Genomic DNA, 20,776 nt, shown 5'->3' with positions numbered 1-20,776 from the left:
ATTCCAACAAAAAGAAAAGAAAAGAAAAGAAAACCATGCATGCAAATCCATTCAAATTTCAAAGCCTATATAAAATAATCTTTTATTTATTGTAATCTCTATCAAATAAACTTGCTAGCAAATATAGAGAGAGAATTACAAGAAGAAGAGGAGGAGCGGGAAGGGAGGGAACTAAATGTAGCAAGATCAAGTCGTGTTAGAGGAGAATAGTTGTGGTGCGCGTAAACTGACCCGAAAATTGAAAAAAGAGCGGAAAAAAGGAAAAAGAAAATTACTTGATATAAGGCCGATGAAGAAGAAGAGCACTTTGAAGCCTCGTCTCTATTTCTCCACTACTACACAAAATGCTTCAAAAATCTTAGGCGTGACAAGCCTAAGTGGGGTGCATTATCATGATATTTATGATCTCTCTGTTTTTTTTTTTCTTTTCGCGCCCCCAAGCTTCTTGGTACTTCCACGTCACCATCCCTATATCTCTCTTTGAACACCCCCTCTCCCACTTTTGGATTTTTTTTCTTTTTTCTTTAAATAAAATTGAAAAGAAAAGAAAAGAAAGACAAGTCAACCCCACATTCATCACTCTCGCTAACCAATTGAATTCCTCCACATCATCAGCTTCACTCTTGCCACGTGGCCTATAATTCCATCTAACCCCAACTATTGAAATTTATCTACCGGCGCCGTCTTTTTCCGGCGAGCCGTGAAGGTCTGGAACACGACGCTTCCGGCGGCCGGGAACTCGTCCGCCGCGCAACTCCGGCATTTCAACCCGAGCGGCTCCATCGCTCCGGCGACCCTCGCCCAGACCTGATGGGAAGCGGCGGTCGTCGAGACGGAGACTTTCGCCGGCCGGAAAACCTGCACCGCCCTTCTCAACGTCCGGACCAGATCGCCGTCGTCGTAAATCGAGCCGACGCATTCGAAGCTGGCGTAGCTGTAGCCATCCTCCGGCGTGACGTGGATCGTGGAGTACCGGTCGCCGTCGATTCCGTTCATCGAGTACCCACAGGGATCGAACGCGAAGTCGCAGATGAGAGCATTGGGATTAATCTTGTTGATTCCGGTGAGCTCCGTCATCTCTTTTCCGGCGGCGTCGCCGGTCTTCCCATCGCCGGGACGGCGGAAGAATTTCCTCGCCTGGGCCCGGTCGAGCTCCGTCATACAGATTTCAATCGTGTAGAGATCAGAAGGATAATCCACGATGCGGCTCTCGTCGCTAGCGGAGAACACGTGCCAGGCATGTGACGGCACTTTAGAGGGCATAACGGAGGCCTTACGGTAACGGAGGTGGGCGGGGAGAGTATTCTCCAAGTGGACGACTTCGTCGTGAAAACTGACGTGGGGGAACGGCTGTGACAGGGGAAAGATAAAGTTACCGCGGGTGTAGCGGCAGGAGCAGAGGGTGAGGCCGAGGTGGCGGGCGTGGTGGAGCAATGGACGCACGGATTTCAACAGCTGGGTGGTCCCACAGGTCTTGATGATGATCTTGGTCGGGTAAACGAAGAGGCTCGATTCGGACAATACGTAAGCGTCAAAGTAGTGGTTACCAACGGCTGAGACGACGGTGCATTGGACTTCGCGTAGGACCTGTTCCAGGGAATCAAAACCCAGCTGCCGTAGACCCATATTAGGAACCGGGTCATCGCCGAAGAAATGGAGCTCCAGGCGCTTTTCGAAGCCTTCGAAACCGGAGGAAGCCATAAGGGAAATAAAATGTAGAGAGAGAGAGAGAGAGAGAGAGAATATTACAGTAGAGGGTGAGAGAGAGAATGGGAGAGGGTGAAATTTATAGGTGGGAAATGGAAATGGAAGTTTAGAGAGAGAGAGAGAGAGAGAGAGAGAGAGTGGGGGAAGTGAGGGAAGGTTTAAGAGAGCATGCGGATGAGGCAACCAAGAATCATCATTGTGGGCATTATAATGAAGTGAATAAGAGATGATAATGCTATTGCTACCCAAGAAAATGAAAATAAAAATAAAGATACTCAATTCTCTCTCTATCTATCCCGGTTATCTCTCCGCTCATAGATTATTATACATCAACAAGCAGAGAGGATAAAAGATGAACAATATTTAGGTGCTTACGGGTAGAATATATTAAGAATTTGACCATTAATAGAGATTAATGTATGGAAGAGAGATAATAGAATATATAGCTAGCAACTTTTCATGGTGGTGAGCAGGAAGTAGAAACATATTGCATTTACTTTTGTCATCAAATCTTCTAGAAGAGTACTCTACAAGCAAACATATATATTAGTGGGACGAAGAACGCTATTCTACTAAATATTTGTAATTGCTTTGATATTTTGCACATATCTGGCAGGAGGAAGGATTACGAAAAAAGAAAAATAGAGCATATTGTATTTAATTTAGTAAGGAATTCCCGTTCTCAAACAAATTGATAAAAGGGGAAAAAAAAATAAAAAGATTCCATTTTGACAAAATACCCAAGCCCAAGTTTCATACAATTCTATTAATTAGAAACCTAACATAAAAAGATTGGCTTTTTTTTTTTTCTTTTTATCACATTTCGAAGTTAATTTGTTCATGGAACCTCACTTTGTTAATTTGTAGGGATGGTAGAAAATAGAGAAAATTACAAATATGATTTTTTGAATTAATATACCCATCTAATAACCTATATACACTCATATAATCAAAATCATAATTTGAATAGGAAATTTAATTCAAATAATATAATAATTCTGTTAATTAGAAAACCTAACATAAAAAGACTAAAATTTTTTAAATTACATTTGCGTTTGTATGAAATTAATTTGTTTATGGAACCTAACTTTTGAGGTTTGACCCATAAAACTAACGAAAATAGTAAACGTTTATAAATAACACACTAAGGTAAATTGGATTATTTGTTTCTCTAATGGCATTATAATGCATAAACCATCCATTAATGATTGATATTAAATCAAAGTGGACGGTCTAAACTAAACTAATTACTCGATTGGATTCTTTGATTAGTATTAATTAATTTAAACTCTGATTATTAACCATCATATATAATACATCCCAAATTAGGCTATGAAATTAATTAATTTTATTTTAATTTGATCAATTATTCACCATTTTGGGTAGTGGGCATTGTTTTATTGAAACAATTGGATAACCTTAATTATATGTCTCAACAGAAACATGTTTTTCTAATACCCAACAGCTAATTTACATTATAATTATTTTATGTGTGTAGTGTAGTTATGATAATTATGGCTATAAGTAATTTCCTTTCAAAATAGAAATATATATTTATTATTGTTCAAACTTTGTGTGAAGAGAAAAAAAAAATTGTGATGATTAATGTGACAATATCATATATATTATTCTTCTTTTTTGTGTCAATGCCCTAGAAATTTGGATCTCGTTTACATGTTAAAATTTGCATGAGAGTTTTGATGTTTAAAGCACAAACATTGATAAATTTTATAAACTATAACTCAAAATTATGTTTTTGTGTCTCAAAATAATGATCAAATCTGCCTTTTAGAAGTGAGTTTGAATAATTCCAACCACCCTTTTGAGAATGAGATATTTCACAAATTCTAAGGCAAAGAATATTTGAAATCATGGTTGGATATAAAATAAAAGAGGGAAAATTAAAACGCATTCCTTATAATAATTTCTATAGTTTCAATTAATTGGTCTTATTAGAGTTTAATTTTGTGATATAAATCTTATTTTAATTTCTAAAGTTTTTGAATTTATTTGATTTTTGACCTTACCTTCTACATATTTTATTCTAACTTCCAATCTTACATTAAAAATTTATTGGTTTAAATACTATTTTTTTTTGTTTATGTGTACTTTCGATTTGGTTCATTTTGATCTCTTTATTTTCAACTTTTGTTCATTATAGTCCCTATACTTTCAAATTGTCCGTGTTTGTCTACGTACTTTTAAAAAATTATCATTTTGATCCCTATTTACAAAATTTTATACACAATAAATCTCTTTAATACAAATTTGTAGCTACATTATTTCAAGAAAATTTCGTGAGTGAACTATTCTGCTAAGATTGTGATAAAAAGAAATAACATAAAAATGAAATGAAAAAGACCAAAATAGTCCCTTTTTAAAAGTACATGGATTAAAATAAATAAAAGTTCAAAGTTTAAAGACCAAAATTAACATTTTGAAGGCACATAAATCAAAATTTACGTTTTAAGAGTACATGAAACTAATTTATTAATCCATATCTATTAAATAACTTCACAATATTATATAAACTTGTGTCTTAAGGAAAATGTATATGAAGCCTTAATATCAAACACAAAGGGGACAAGTAGGAAATAATCTAGAAACCAAAAATCAGATTATTTAAAACCCAACTTATTAATAATAAATGTGGTCTAAAAGAAAAATAAATTAAAAAAAAATCAAGAATAAAATAGAGTAGTAGCCAAGCCCATTGGAGAGAGACAAAGAGAGGGAAAGAGGGACAAGACAAGGTGATGAAAGAACAGTAAAAATCCATGAAAGGATCCTAAGTTCAGAGGGACAACATATGTTTGTCTATTCTTCTTTTCTTTCTTTTTTTTTTTTTTGAGTACTTTCAAATTTTTGAGTACTATGTTTGTCTATTCCTAAGAAAGCAAAGAGAAATTATATTATGAAAATTGAAAAAAAAAAAAACAAGACGTGCCCAAAAACATTATCAAAATGCATGCCCTCTCTCTCTAAATATATATAACATGACAAACCCACAAAAAGGGAAACATAAAAACAACAATTGATCAATTTAATTAGCATCCAATTAATCAGGTCAAAAGAAAATTATAATTCAACCACATGATATAATTTCTGGGTAAAAAAAAAAGGGGATGATTTGTAAAAGCAAATTAAGTGATGGGTTAATTAAAAGTTGGGGGAGATTTTTCACTAATTAAGCAATCAGTTTAATGATTCTAAAAAGCTGATTAAACTTGGGAAGCTGTATGAGGAGAAAGGGTTTCATTAGGAGAAGGGGAACAGTGAAAATTATGAAGAAGGAGAGAGAGAGAGAGAGAGAGCAAAAAGGGAGTAATTAAAATTTTTTTTTTTTTTTTTGGAAGAGAGCCTTTTGGATCAAGATTTAGTGCCGTCAAAAAAAAAGTGCCATTTTTGAGGCATCGTTTTCGCATTAATTCTTAGCTTTTAATTTAAGACTATAGCACACACCAAGATTAGATCAATAATTGAATTAATTGAGAATTTATTCTCTCTCCATCATCATCATCATCAAAATCCCCCTTGGAAATGACAAGCTTCTTCCCTTCATTATTGTTTTGGAGCATCAAATATTTGTGGCATAAATCTAGACAGAGAGAGGATATTGAGAAACAATGGTTGGTTTAGAATACATTTAGTGAGGCTGGCTTGATCGAGAGATTAATCGATGATAACTTCTCAAACTTCTATCGAGATAAGCAAAGAACGGTGAGGTTTCATATAGGGATAGAAGAGTTTTTTAAAAGAATGTGGAAAATCATCCAATAAGATTGTTCTACTATGTGAGTCGTGATTTACACAGGTTATAAAGATCGGGGGAGGAGTCAAACAATGGTTAGAATACAGTCAGTGATCAGGTTGTTTTAATGTGACTCGTGAGTTACTTGCATATGTCACATGTTAGAGGAATTAAACAAGTGATAATTTCTCAAACTCCAGTTGAGATAGGCAAGGAGAGAACGTAGAGATCATAACAAATAGTGAGTTTTCAGTTGACTCAATCTCTCGGACTTTTCGACGGGGTTAGACTTGTCATATATTTAATATATAAATAATGTTGTATATTGTGTGTTAATTAATTAAATTTTTTTTTTTGGGAATAAAATTTGGTTAGGGAAAGAGGAGGGGGAATGATGCAAAATGTATGGAGTGATGAATAGGTGAGATGGGGTGTGGCTGGCATCTCCCATTATGACCACAATTCCACCTTATTTCAACTGCATGCGCACCCACCAAACTCAAATGCCAATTTCTTCAACTCCAATACCCACTTCTATTTCAATCTACCTCTTCAAATAAAATAAATATACTACAATTCATTTAATAACAACTCTACCTTTCATTATCAATATATTTACACCAAAAAAAAAAAACTAAAAGTACTCTTAAAATCATACCCAATTTTCAAAAACTAAAAGAACCCTCTGAAAATAAAGATAATTAAAAGTATTAATTAACTTAGAGTCGGAGTTTTACTCCCCCATGTCTAAGGTCACCCACACCCGTCCCAAATTACATGGACTATGAGATAGCAAAGATTTTTGGTATTAAGCTCAAAAGATCCAATACTCTTGTCAATTGAGCTGTCTTTTGAAGGCAAGTATTAATGAACTCTTAACGACATCGTCTTTATTATTGTTATTTTAACATACAAGTACGGTGTGAAATAAGCGGAAAAATATAAGATATATTTTTTTTTGATGAAATTTATAATAGTATTACATAATTTCTCTTCTTTTATTGGGGTTGAAAAAAGTGGTCAACCAAAAAACTACTTTTGGTTTTGGCTACCAATCCTTGCTTAAAAAGTCTAAACCAAAAACACTAAATGTTAAAAGAAAGCCTCTCACCTTTTTCAACCAAAAAAAGGCATACTCTACCCATAATCTTCCACCTTCTAAAAATCCTATAATAAGAAAAAAAAAAAGAAATTAATTTGGTTTTTATTTTATTTTTTATAAAATAAGAAGAGAAGAGGGTGGTGGGTCCCATAAGGCATCCTTTAGGCTTTTTGGGAACACCATGAGGCTTTAGCACACCCAAAAATCATGGATCTCCCTTCTCCAAACTCTATGATTGGGCCCCACAAATCGGCCGTATGTGCCCCCCGACAACCACCATACCCGGGCCCACACAGCCACAATTCATCCGACGTGTGTCCCAACAGCTCGACTAAGTGGGCCCACATACACCCCTGTTTTGTCTTTTTGCAGTTCGACATGTCGTCCCCACTCCGGGCCCTTGCTTGTGCGACAATCGCCACAGTCCTTCGAATTTGCTCATAGAGCCGCCATATATGGATTTGGGTTTCGGCACGCCTTAGAACACATTCAACAAGGAAAAAGAAAAGCAAACACATGTGGCGATTTGCTGCCGTGACAAACTAAGTCCCAATGACACCAATTTTTTTTTTTTTTTTCATCAACACAAGCATAACTCAACATTACGTTTAGGTTTAGAGTTGAGGTTCAATCTTCCATCCTCATATTTGTCGTATTTAAGATTAATAATATGTAAGATTCAAAATTTAAACTTTCGACTTTTATCGTTTTAATCAGTTGAGTTATGTTCAGCTGACTTTCCACTCATTTGTTAAGGCCTCTTATAGTCTACGGATGTGTGGAACCCACAATTTGACATTTTTCTTTAATTCAAGTAACTAAGTTATGTATACTCGCCATTGTAAAATTGGTTAATTTATACTGGAGCGCTTGTATTTAGAGTAAAGGTTGGAGGTCCCATTCTTACCCTTATAGAATAAACTAAATTACTATAACTTACGTGCATTGACCAATAAGATAAGGGTACTTTAAGGAACTCTTTTTCAATACTTTATGCATTGTTGGATGCCATAACTTCATTGTTATTATTTTTATTTTCATATATATGAAGATATTAAAGTATATAATGTATAGTATAATAAGATAGGGGCGTGCTTACAACTGGGGACACTGCATTTAGTGTATAGTTGCATCAAATGATATCAAATTAAGAAACACATGTTACATTTTATATATATATAATTCTCTGAAGTTAATGTAGAGTTAGGTCAATTTACACTAAGTAAGAGAAAACGGCCTTAATTATCTCTCTACAACTTATTGAGGGTTTATTTCAATCAATTTAATTTGATTTTTCATAATTTTTGTTAAACACACAACATATAAAATGGAATAATTCGCTTTGGAAAACTATTCAATTCGATATTATTATCTCTAACAGTGACAAGATCTTGGGCCACATTCCCAATAATTTTTTGGTTTTGAAGCCAAATCTTGTGACTAGTTTCCAAGCATAATTGAATGTATTAATTTTTTTTAAATACTAGTTTGGTCTTTATACTCTCAATTTTGATTTATTTTAGTCTAAGCATTTTTAAAACGTCAATTTCAATTCAGGTAATCTTATAAAAAGAGACCATTTTTTTGTCTCGTCATTTTCACGATCATAATTTTATCATGACACTTCATTCACTAATTCTTGAAATATAACTAAAAATTTATATTGAAAATATCATTTTTATTGTATATAAAATTTAAATAGATAACAAAATGGTCCCTTCTAATAAAACACAAGAACCAAAATAGATATTTTAAGAGTACAAACACTTAAAATAAACAACAATTAAAAGTAAATAAAGACATTTTAATTAAAACTAAAATGAACCAAATCTAAAAAAAAAGGTATAAATATCAAAATAATATTTTTTTTTTGAAAGTGATTAATTAATTTGTTGATCATATACATAAATATGCGCTAAATCCTACGTGGGGAAACGACAAAAACAAGAACCATGCATGTATCTTATGATTACCTCGTTGGATGGCAAAAGATTTTGAAAGCCAAACCAAGAATCACATGTCAGTGACATTTAATTTATTTTGGTATGGTGGCCACAATCTTGCAATGCCTTAATTAACCATATTTAGTCCCCACTAAGCATTCTTAAAAACTAAATAATCCTCAATTAACTTCCATCCACACCTCTCCATAATCCCACTCTCTTTCTAAGAGAGAATCTAAGACGGGTCCATAAATTCTGGTTAAACTAAGTTTGATATATCCAATCGATTCTTCTCTGCCTAAATTAGTATTTAAACAGACTAGAAGAATGTGATTGACAATTTTATATTATTGGATGTTCGAGAGAGAAATTAAAAACTATATTTTGACCATACATTTAATGGATAGAAGAGAGAGTACAGTGGCATTATTACAGCCATGTTTGAATAATTTTTTTTTCTATAAAATATGAGTATAATTGGCTTATAAGATAAGGACTGAGTAAAGAAATTAAGATTTAAAAAATGATCCACTTTACCCCTTTCTAAGTTTTTAGATTGATATATATATATATATATATATATAAATAAAAGGTCTGTTTGTTAATTTTTCCGTTTCTAATTTTCTTAATAAATCTAAACATTTTATAACTAACTTTATTTCTTGTTTCTTCTTTTTTGAGAACGTTCTCACAATCGCATTTCCAATTTGTTCCAAAACATAAATGAAAAAAATTCTTTTATCATACTTGAATTCTTAGAGATTGAAACCATGCAATACATTTTTCTTGATTAAAAACAAAGAAACAAAAACGTTACCAAACGACCCATAACTTTTTACAATACTTCATTATCCATCACTAAATTTTTTTAGATATTTTTTCTAAAGTATCTTCTCAGTCTACGTTCCTCTCTTCAATATATATGTAAAAACTGAGTAGTGACAGGAAATCCCGTAAGGATAAAATTTATGTATTTTCTGGTACTTACCACCATTAAGAATTGACAGCTATTTCTTCTTTCTTCTTTCATGTATTCATCTATCTTAGTTCTCATTTTTCTTATCGACGTATCCACTTACCGATAAGTACATCTGGCTCGGTTTCATCGATTCTATAAGAACGCGTAGAAAGAGACTCCATCCAAGGCAAGACCCATTGAGGGTTCCTAGACAGAAAACACAAAATCTATCTCGAAAGAGAACCATTGAAGCAATTTTCTCTTGTCCCAAACACAGCCACATTATTTGGTTGTTTAATATTATTTTGTAATTGTAAATTGAAAAAATGAGAATCAAACTCAATTACTCCACGCAAAGATGTATGATTCTGGTGTGGTGTGTGACTTTTGGAAGGCCGCTTATCCCTTATCCCTTCTTGGGCTCTGGAAGGCCATCAACTTTCAACAGCGTGCTTCTCTTCCCATTCCCTTACTCAATAATATGCCTTCCCCTTTTCCTCTTGCATCAAAAATTAATTCATATATTTATATTTATGCAACTTCACGTTCTGTCTTTTTCTTACAACCAATCATTAATATGTACCATTTTTCTATTTCTCTAATTAAACATTAAATAAATAAATAACAACTGTGGCAAATCCACAAAATTAAGAACAAAAAGAAAATGTTTGGTTTTTTCTCTGCACCCTTTATTTCAAACACAACTTTTCTATTTATTACTTTTTTTTTTCCGGGTGGTTTTATCCCTAAGAAATTTGTAGCATACCCGCACATGCGCAAGTTGCATATATGTGGTTTGAACCCAAGACCTCAGGGTTCCTTGAAGCCCCAAACCACCTAAACTAGAGACCGAACCCTTAATATTTTGATCAATGAACGTTTTATTTGATTCATTAATGACTACATTTCAAGAAATTTAATAAGTTGGTAAAATCATGATTGAAATATATAAATGAGATAAAAATTAAAATGAAGGGACCAAAATTGTCACTTTTCAATAGACGTTTCGAAAAATGAATGTTTTGAAAGAATAGATACTAAAATAAACCAAAGTCGAAAGTATAGAACCAAAATAGTATTTAAACTTTTTGTTAATTATAATTATTAATGTTGGTTTTATTTATTTATTTTTATATTGATGTTAAAACAATAAAAAGCTAATGTGGGATCCGAAATTCTATTGGCTATTGGAACATAGGATAAAAGAGTAGAATATGGAATATGGAGAAGATTACAGCCAAGAACCATAGATTTATGATGAGAATCTTTTCCCATAATTAGGGTAAGGCGATGCTTCGAAATCCTTTCACGTGAATGCTTGGGGAGATTAAAATTAAGGATACGTGGACCAAGCTAGTTATACGATGAGGACCATGCTATCAACTATATTTTAAGACTTAATCCAAACATTCATTATCTAATAAAATTAGGTCAAGAATGTGAACCCTGTGTTTGATGTGTATGTCTACTTTTCCTATCAATTTGCTAATTTTAGCAGCTAAATAGCTAGAATCATATACTTCGTATATACAATACAAGCTATCTAAATTTAGATTTTTGTAACCTATTAATATTCATGGGTTTAGAGGAGTAACCCATATGTAAAGTTACTGTTCGTTGGAGCGTTTTGAGCTCTGATACCATATTAATATTCAAGTCCCTTCTTTTATCAATATGGGATCCTTAATATAATCCACAACTCAAACACAAATTACATGCATCTAAACTTTTTAACCCAAGACTTCGCATACTCAAAAAAAATCAAACCATCCCCTTCATTCTAATGGTTAATAAACTTATAATTTTGACTTTGATCCTTCTACTTTCAACTTTGGTTCATTTTAATCCCTATACTTCTAGAAAGTGACAATTTCAATTCTTATTTGTAAAATTTTAACACAAGTTTTGTATACAATGAAAATATTTTAACACAAATTTATCGCTACATTCCAAGAAATTGGGTGAATAAAGTATCAGGCTAAAATTGTAATGGAACGAAATGAAATAAATATAAAAATGAATGGACTAAAATAAATATTTTGAAAATACATAAACCAAAATTAACTAAATCCAAACATACAAAAACTAAAATAGTATTCAAACCAAAAAAAAATAAACATATAATCCTTTGAGTGAAATAGTTATTAGCTAGTGAACTCTTTATCATTTTTTTTTAAGACAAAAGGTAAAATATATTTCCCGGTGGCTCACTTTGCCTTTCTGTTCAGTGTTCACCAAGCTGCTGACATTAAGATGCTGTCATTTTTTTGTGTTTGAGTGGGCCCCATTTTTTGGGCCCACAAAGGCCTAGAGAGAGAGCCAATAGCTTCTCCAGGCCCCATTAGGCCCACAATAGGCTTTAGAGAGAGAGAGAGAGAGAGAATAGCTTCTCCCACCCATCTTTGTGGCAAGAAGCCATTTGGAAAGTAACATTATAATGTAAAAAGAGAGTGAGGCATGGAGTTGTAAGCATGGAGGGCATCATGTTCCCTCTGTTCCAAACCCTCTGTCCTCTACCCAAAAATTAAAAAATTAATAATAAATAAAAAAGTTCAATTACTTTTATAAAACCCACCATTTTTTTACCCTCTTATAACATTCTGTCAATCATCTCAAAACCCAATTTAGATTTTTTCTTTCTTTCCAATGAAAATTTAATATTACAATATTTAATGAGCCATTGCCGACATCTTGGAACTCTAAAAACTCTTAATAAGATTCTTTAGAACATCGTTAATGATTACGCCCCATCTTTTGAACTCGAGAGTAAGAAAGTGTGACAAGCGCATCTCCTCCCCTCATTCTCTCTACGAAAATCAAATAAGAAATATTTTAATTTTTTCATATTAAGTGTACATTTTAAAAAAATTACATTATAGATTATTTGAAAAGTTTTAAATACCATTTTTGTCCCCAACTTTCATGTATATTTTATTTCTAAAATTGGTTCCCACACTTCCAATACAAACATGAACCTATTTTGATACTAAACGCTTCATCCATATTACATGTAGCGTCAGACACTTATTTACATAAATATACAAAAAAATAAGGATAAACATAGTTTAAAATATATGACTTGAAAGTTTGAGAACCATAATAGAATATGAAAGTTGAAGGACAATGTGATTTAATTTAAAATATCAAAAATTTTAAAAATATATTAATCAATTGTAATATTATAAAGACTAAAAATACATTTAGTTCCTAAGATTTGGACTTTTTTTTATAACCCTAAAATTTGGACTTGATTTCTATTTGGTCCTTGAATTTGAAAAACCATCACTTTTGGTTTCTGAAATTTAAATTTACTTAACATATTTGGTCTCTAAAGTTTGAATTTAATTTTTAATTATTTTCTAAAATTTGAGTTCAGTTTCTAATTGATCCTTGAGGTTTGAGTTCGGTCTCTAATTGACCCCCAAGTTAAAGTCGACCTAATGAGAATGATATAACAGTTAAACATATGTGGAATAGATCACTTTACTACTTAAGCAAAAGAAAATGAAAAATGTTGCTAGTTAAAGCAAAAGAAAATGAAAAATGTTGCTAGATTAACTAAGATAAACTTAACTCAGGAATCAATTAAAAAACTTCACAGACACAAAAAAAAATGTCACTTTTAAAATTTCAAATGAAACTAAATTTAAAACTTAAAAACAAAAAAGGATGGTTTTACCCTAATCTAAATGAATTATTCCTTAAAGCTAAAATCAATATGTTTTTTTTTTTTGCACTCAATTTTTGTTAAAGAAAAATGTTTGAATTATGAGGGCCTCTCTCTCTCTCTCTCTCTCTCTCTCTCTCTCTAGGTAGGGTGGTGTTAGTTAGGTAGTAGGATTTGATAGGGAGGATTTTGAGGGTACCGAGGAGTACCTTAAGAAGGCCATAGGGTGATCGTGATTTGTTTTCTGGGGCAGCAGAGGACCATCCGGGCAGACAAGTGCAATTAGAGAGTACCAAAAAGTTGCTCTGCATGCACTGATAATGAGATCGGGACAAGCAGGTGCACACTGCTTCCAAAAATTAAAATTTTTTTTCTAACTTTCTATTTAATAAAATAAAAATGCAGCACAATGATTTTGATGTTCTTATGTAATCATTAGCTTATGTGCATGACATGACGCAAATCATACACATATATCTACTTGCAGATTTTTAGTTTACAGTATTTGAAAATTATTCAAATAATGTTTTTATGTTTTGAAAGAAAATGGTCTAAATAATTTTTTTCTTATAGGTGAACCAATTTGGCACCCGTGACTTACTTTAAAGGATTCCACTTAATACAAGTTCTGAGATCTTAGAACCTATTTTTATTTAATTTATTTTTCTATTTTTTATACTCACGAGTATATATACTCAATTTGTGCGTATTTTAAATAATTTTACTCAATTTTTAGTTCTGCTTAGAACCTTTTTTTATAACCATTTTGTTTTTAAAAATTAAATTTATATCACTGCTTCCACATGTAGTCCTTTATCTTGTTATGACATGATAAAAACATTTTATTTAGCTTAAATTTTGAACAAAAAGAGAGTAATTTACAAAAACTTGTTCTAAAAAAAAAGGCTAAAGATTCAAATATATTGGGAAGAAAGGTAAAAAATAAACCAAAAAAATAGTGAGAAGACAAGTATAATTTATGAAAACAAAAAACAAAAAAACAAAATCATTATCAAACGAGACCTTGGTTAACAATCAATCTGAATACAACTCAATTGATTAAAACATTATAAAACATCTTTTAGAAGTAAAAAGTTCAAATCTCCACCGTAAAAATCAAAAGAAAAAAGTGACATAAATTTTAGCATACTAGAGAAGTTTTCAACATAATTTTAAAAAGAAAAAAGGGTATAATTTGTAAAACTTGGAATGAATAGATGCAATTTGCAATTATTTAAGGCCAATACTATCACTAAAATGCATGACCCAAAAGATAACGGGGACAAAGTGGTAATTTTACTCCTCCCATAAGGTGTGTGCATGGAGACAATTTCAAGCACTCACCAATTGGAATTGTCGACGCGCGCTTTGAACCCAACTCCGGCCACGAATTGGGTTGTCGTCTCTTTTTCAAGAGCATAATTTTTCTATCAAAATATATAGACAATAAAATAACAAATCAGAACTTCAAAAATAAATAACAAATCAGAACATCAGAAATCTGAACAAGAGCCACAACAATAAATGGAAGCAGTCTCTTCTAAAATAGTAAGCATTCTGGTAAATCTCAAAAGCAAATCAATGGCAGTCTTCAACAAGAACTTATAATTTTACGCTACACGTTTATAATAAAATTAAGATCTGAGAATGTTAAGTACAATTGAGAATTGTGTAACAGAGCGATGGGCAAAATTCTGCTCACCCGTAGGCTAATCTGCAGCAATCAGTTCGCTGATTGGGATAAAATAGTATAAGTCTTTAGATAAAATAACCAGTAGCAATAGAGCGGTTGCCACTGAAAATCGCGACATATATTTGTTTTCGAGTTGTGGCATTTACCAGCTATGATTTTTCTGAGGCAACAGATGGACACTTATCCAAGGTGTTCCACAAAATATAATCCCCCGAAGTTACCTGTTTGTTTAGATAATGGAATGAATAGGTCAAAATTTTAATTTAGAAACTCAATAAAAAGGAATCCGACAATATTATAGCAAACAGACAACGAGTGCTTTTCGTTTCATTATGGGACATAGTTCTAAATTTTTTGCACGTTTAAAGTGAAAGGTTTCTAATTTGACCATTGTAGAAGATGTGCACTATGTAACGCATAAAAACTTATACACGGAGTTGTAGAACAAAGAGAAAAAAAACATTTCATAATTTTTTTTTATTATTATTTTTTACCATATGAATCTAGTACTATACCTAAATGTAGAGCACAGAAGTAGGATTACGAACCTGGGTCGAAAATTCCACTGGAGCTTTAACGGCTGGATAAATGCTGACCTGAACGAGCATAAACATTTAAAAGAGTTAATGAACAGATGTTTTTAGTTCTTCCGATATATGACATAAACGGCAAACAAAAAGCAAGCTATCTATGAGAAAAAGAGGGGAAAATACAACGGTTGAAGAGTTAATTAGTCTTGTGGAGAGGTGCAAAGGGATTTTCAAAAATTGAACTTGGATAGACCTAGAGTTGTAATGGGAGGATGAATGGAAATGGGGAAAAACTATTGTACAAGTCAATTACTCTAGAGACAAAAACTAATTGCACTTCCTCGGCAAGTAACCTTATGTAGTGGAATTAGCAACGCAATGAATAAGAATGAGCAGAGATTCAAGAGTCTCAGCAAATGATGTAAACGTATGATTGTAAAAGAATGCTGCAAATGTAAACAAATAAATAAATAAAAGAAGGAAATGGTAATATATAGGGACAAAGCAAGTTCCATGTGTTGGAGAAAGAAGCTTCATGTAAGTCAACCTATATCTAAAAGAAACCATACTGACTCAATATCTATATGGACTGGCGAATGCATGAGACTGACAGCCATGAAGGCTGGCACTAGGAGGGGCTTAGCTTACTAAACCAGAATGAAATATGCAAAGAGCAATCAGAAACTCACAGATTTGGGATCAATAGATATTCCTGACGATGATACCCCTAAAATCTTGAACAATACCTGAGGATTAGAATCCAAAAAAGGTCAGCATTTCAAACGATCAAATTAGTAACAGCCAACCATCAAATCATGACACCTTAGTCTTAAATATGGGCTTTCCCATTTACAGCATGTGCATTGGGATGCCTTTTGAACATACAGGAAACAACATAAGAAGAATATCAATGATCACGCATAGCAGCTCCCTCGTGAACAGAACTTCCATATGAGCAGAGAAAAATTGCCAACGTACCATCAGACAAGCACAGATATGGGAGACATTTCACAAAGTATATACGCCTCGTTTACCAATTATCATATGAAAATCATTTTATGATAACCTTGATTCTTAACATGAGCAAAAAGCAAGAAGAAGATGCAGAAGGTTTCATGTCATGGCATCCAAGCTATATCCATGGTGGATTGGAATTGATGCTGCTACAAGACTTTGATCATGCGAGAAACTTATGAACAGATGTGGAGAACAAATTTTCAAAACCATGTTTAATACTTGCACGAATTCAACCTTCTCACCATTTCGAGTTAGTTTGTTATTGAACTCTTTGAAACGCTCATCTGGGGTAGAGGTGTAGGAATTACAACATTCTAATTTCTAACGTTGCAGAATAATGATAGGAAGCATGAGGTCATTCAACTTAACAGGAGAATTACAGCACGATAACCTTATGGCAAAATTCAGATGCCATGCTTACTAGTGCAGAAAAAGAGTTTACCTTGGCATAATTGTATGCCTGCCAGCAAAATGGCTCCTCTAGTTCGACTGGAGGAAGATCCTTATTCATTTTCTCCATTAAAAACTCCTCAATATTGACAACATTGCTTGCACTTTCAGTCTTAACATCACTATCTACTTCCTCTACACTAGCAGAGACAGAACTTGAAGAATGCAATCTTTGGATTTGCCATGGTGCAAATCTAATTGTTCCAGGAAAAGTTGCCTCAATACTTTTACCCAAGAGCCCTCGTCCACTTGTTAAAATTTTCCATTCAACTGAATGCTCGGTAGTTGAAACTGCTCCAATTGAAGGAGTTCCATCAAAAGATATAATCCTTCTTCTAGGGAAAGGCATAAACACAGTACAAAATTCCATAGATAGAGGAGCTTTATAACCTTCCATCAAGCACAACTTAAACAAAAAAGCACCTTTGTCCTCAGAGACCATGGACAATTGGTAAAATCCTTTAACAGGAGGTCCGGAAGCACATATTGCCTGATAACGCATTAAAAAAAAATTACCAAGCGGGGGAGAAAACATCACAGCTTGCTTATCTATGCCATGTTCAGGAACTTGGGCACAAGGATGGAATGATAAACCCTCAACACGAGCTGTATTCAACCGTGCCAGGGGAAACGAAACATCAGGCAACCCTTCTAATTCAGCTCGACGATTTATTTGACCAGAAACTGCTATTTTATCTGGAATTTCATCCCTGTCATACATAGCTGCATTAATGACCTCATGAATAGTAAGTATCACTCGTTGCTTCCCTTTATATAGATATGGCTTCCATGCTGGCTGTTTAAGAACAGCAGGAGGCAGATCCGATGAAGAAAAACCATTTACTTTGATAGAAAATATATTGGTATAGATTAGGTCCAAGGGTGTTCCTAGCATAAAATTAGCAAGCAAGAAAAAAACCAGTCAGGTACATGAATATTCACCAACAAAGAAACATTTTCTTAAAAAAAGTGATATAGAGTAATACCAAATACCAACCAAAGGGCATTGAACTGCTTATGGAAGTCCTAAGTGCATCTTTATCCAAAAGCCTAGGGGCATCTGAATTAAGAGCTCCTGCTGCAGTGTTGCTAGAAGGAAGGGGAGATGGGCTCGGAGAAGCTACAGGTTTTGCCCTGGAAGAGATTCCTGATATTCCTATGCTGCCTGTTAATGAATCCAATAACCCTCCTACAGACGGAGATGCACTGACAAGGACATCAGGTTCAACCATCACCAGTGATTACATCGCCAATAGCAAGCGCAACCATGAATGCGCTAGTAGAATAATGATAACAAAACTGGTACTCTTCGGGTTCTATGAAATCCTAGACTTGCTATTTCACTCCTAATAAAAAAGAGTAAACAACTTACCGTACCCTGTGATGGAAGGAAGATCAAGCAGGAGGGAAGATAAAGAACTTTCTGTTCCAATGGCACTTCTTCAATCAGATCTTCTGCCCAAACTTGCATATTGTTTTACGTGCTTCGGTTCAACTAATGGCAACACAAGAATGGAATAATAATTCTTTATGTGCAATTTTAGTGGCCATATAAAGATACTATCCCCTTCTTCTTTCTTCACATGAAAGCCTATGATATATCGGGTAATAGGGTCGTCGACCCAAGAATCAGTTCCTTCAGATGACTGAACAATGCGAATTCTAAACCCATGGGCAGATCCCTCTCTGTACAAAGATGGAAAAATTGATAGCAATGAAGAGAGACGAGGATGAAAGGGAAGTACCAAGCACTCGTCACATTTGAGCAAACATGAGAAGAAACAGATTATCATTTATGACTACAAATCCTTTTTCTGAAATTTTCAGGAACAACAATTAACAACAGCATATTTCCATAAATCTGATTCACGTTAAGCCTTCGTCAAAAGCAACTATAGATCACGCCATGTACTTTAGACATGAAAGACTTGTATTTACTATATCGTGAAGCCAGAAACACCAGCAAATCTACTGTAAGTGGTAGATTGATATCACATTTAGTGATGACAAAGACTCATGAGAACAAAATCATACTTCACACCATACAGTGACGACAAAAGCTTGTATATATAGTATATCCTGAAATCACCAATACAACTAACTGTGAGTGATAGATTTATATTACATTTCGTGGTGACAGAACACTAAGTGATGACAAGGATTTGTATTTACTATATCCTAAAATCAGCAACACCAGAAAACCTACTGTAGGTGATAGATTGATATTAAATTTGACGTGCATCACAATGAAGACACTAAAAACTAGCGCACTACAACTAGGCCGTTGAATAATTAGAAAGTGAGGACGAAATAATTTCCTAACGAAATTTTGAACGCGAAAAATATAAATCTGACTGGAAGTCATAACAATCTCAACTAACCTCTTCTTTCTCTCAACAAGCGCAGCAGCTAACTCTGAATCATTAGGAAGTATCGGAGATACGCTCGATGTAAGGTCATCTGAAATACATTGATCATTCTGAGTCTTGCATGCTGTTCGCCACCGCCTCTCCACCACTGGAAACCTCCTGAAAAGTAGAGCCGATATCAAACCGCATTTTCAAGTTCTCGTGTCGAGAAAGGATTTAGAGAGTCAACTGAATGTGAAATTCGAATACAATGCTACTGAACTATGAAGAAACCAGCATTATTGAACATACAACCACATTCTTAGCCTTACAGCAATGTTTCTCGTATTCAGTTCTCCTCTGAAATGCCTCACCAAAAAAGATCCACCAGAAACATCGAAATGAAAAACTAGTCACCGACGAGGAAATAATTCTCTGTTTGTCGAAGTACGATTCAATAGAAAGAAGAAACGATGATTCGCTATACGAGCAAGCATCGCTAGTTCGAAAACAAACAAACAAACGGGTGAACTCTGGTGTGATGAAAAGAAAGAAAAGATCGAGCTATTCAATTGCGAAGCTACGGAAAGTAAAGAATCAAATTGAGAGAGAAGAAAACATCAAAACAACACGAATCCTTGTTCGCGCGCTCAAGGAAACTCAGATGAGCAGAAGGTAACCTGGAGAAAATAACGGCGTCGAAGTTGCTGAAGATCCATATGGCTCTGATGCTGCAACCATCAGGCATGGCTTCTTCTCCGCGACGGATTCTCAATAACTACCGGTTCAGGGAATGCCTTGAAGGATGGATGAGGACGACTGGGAAGCGGTGCTGTCTATTGGTGTTGGAACTGGCAAATTCATTCATTGGAAGCCTTGGTACGGGTAAATTCATTCCAAAATATATTTTGCAAAATAAAATTTAAAAAAAAATCAATTTTAAACTATATTATTTTGGAGGAAAACTCTATTTTTTTGCCGCCAAACTTAAATTGAATTAATCAATTATAACCTAAGAACTTAATCTACTAAAGAAAAATAGAGACTAGACTTTAATTTTATCGAATTCAATCTTGAGCATAGTTCAACAATTGAATGTCTTTTTTTGTTCTTAAAAAAATCGTGAATTCAATCTCTTATCCCTACATTTGTTGTGCTACTAAAAGTAGTAACGTTGATATGATTTTCAAAAATTAAACTTAATATATTAAAATAAAATTCAATTTTAATTATAAAATATTGAATCTTGGCCACAATCTCATCTATAAAATCAAATGGTAGAAGAAAATATCTAATTTATGCTACATAACGAAAGTGAAATAGTATTGTCTAACCACCAAAAAATGTCCAAAATGTCCATAAGTCTATGTAAGATAAAAAGCACTACCCTCGTGATAATTGTTTATAAATAACTTCCCTGAATTTTGACAATTAAATTCAGATGGTCCTTAACAACAAAATTACAAATTGACTACAATCAACTTTCTTTTAATTACCTACCATAAACTTCTTTTAATTAACTCGTTGGACTTCTTTTAATTAGATTTTGATTTAATTAACTAGTTCGACTTCTTAATAGATTTTGAAATGCTAGTGTGCCAATTTTAAAT

At 33.6% G+C, this 20,776-nt stretch overlaps 2 protein-coding genes across 2 annotated transcripts; both read right to left on the bottom strand.

Annotated features, from left to right (window-relative positions):
- Window positions 1–256: 256 nt before the first annotated feature.
- Window positions 257–1,782, bottom strand: LOC148210506 (S-adenosylmethionine decarboxylase proenzyme 4-like). Its single transcript, XM_088126648.1, has one exon. It carries the CDS (start codon window positions 1,699–1,701, stop codon window positions 658–660), a length of 1,044 nt encoding a protein of 347 aa, XP_087982774.1. The 5' UTR covers window positions 1,702–1,782; the 3' UTR covers window positions 257–657.
- Window positions 1,783–14,649: 12,867 nt separating this feature from the next.
- On the bottom strand, window positions 14,650–20,036 carry LOC111009896 (clathrin adaptor complexes medium subunit family protein). Its single transcript, XM_022283128.2, is given in 9 exon segments — window positions 14,650–15,042; window positions 15,370–15,417; window positions 16,041–16,097; window positions 16,811–17,706; window positions 17,816–18,048; window positions 18,050–18,094; window positions 18,196–18,504; window positions 19,200–19,346; window positions 19,847–20,036. Coding segments are annotated over 9 exon segments (1,875 nt in total). The 5' UTR covers window positions 19,915–20,036; the 3' UTR covers window positions 14,650–14,970.
- Between the last annotated feature and the right edge of the window lie 740 nt (window positions 20,037–20,776).

Source organism: Momordica charantia, assembly GCF_013281855.1.
Source record: "Momordica charantia cultivar OHB3-1 chromosome 7 unlocalized genomic scaffold, Mcharantia_2.0 BLBB01000007.1, whole genome shotgun sequence".
NCBI classification, from domain to species: domain Eukaryota; kingdom Viridiplantae; phylum Streptophyta; class Magnoliopsida; order Cucurbitales; family Cucurbitaceae; genus Momordica; species Momordica charantia.
The sequence above is the reverse complement of the archived record's forward strand: the minus strand, read 5'-3'. Positions and strand labels throughout refer to the sequence as shown.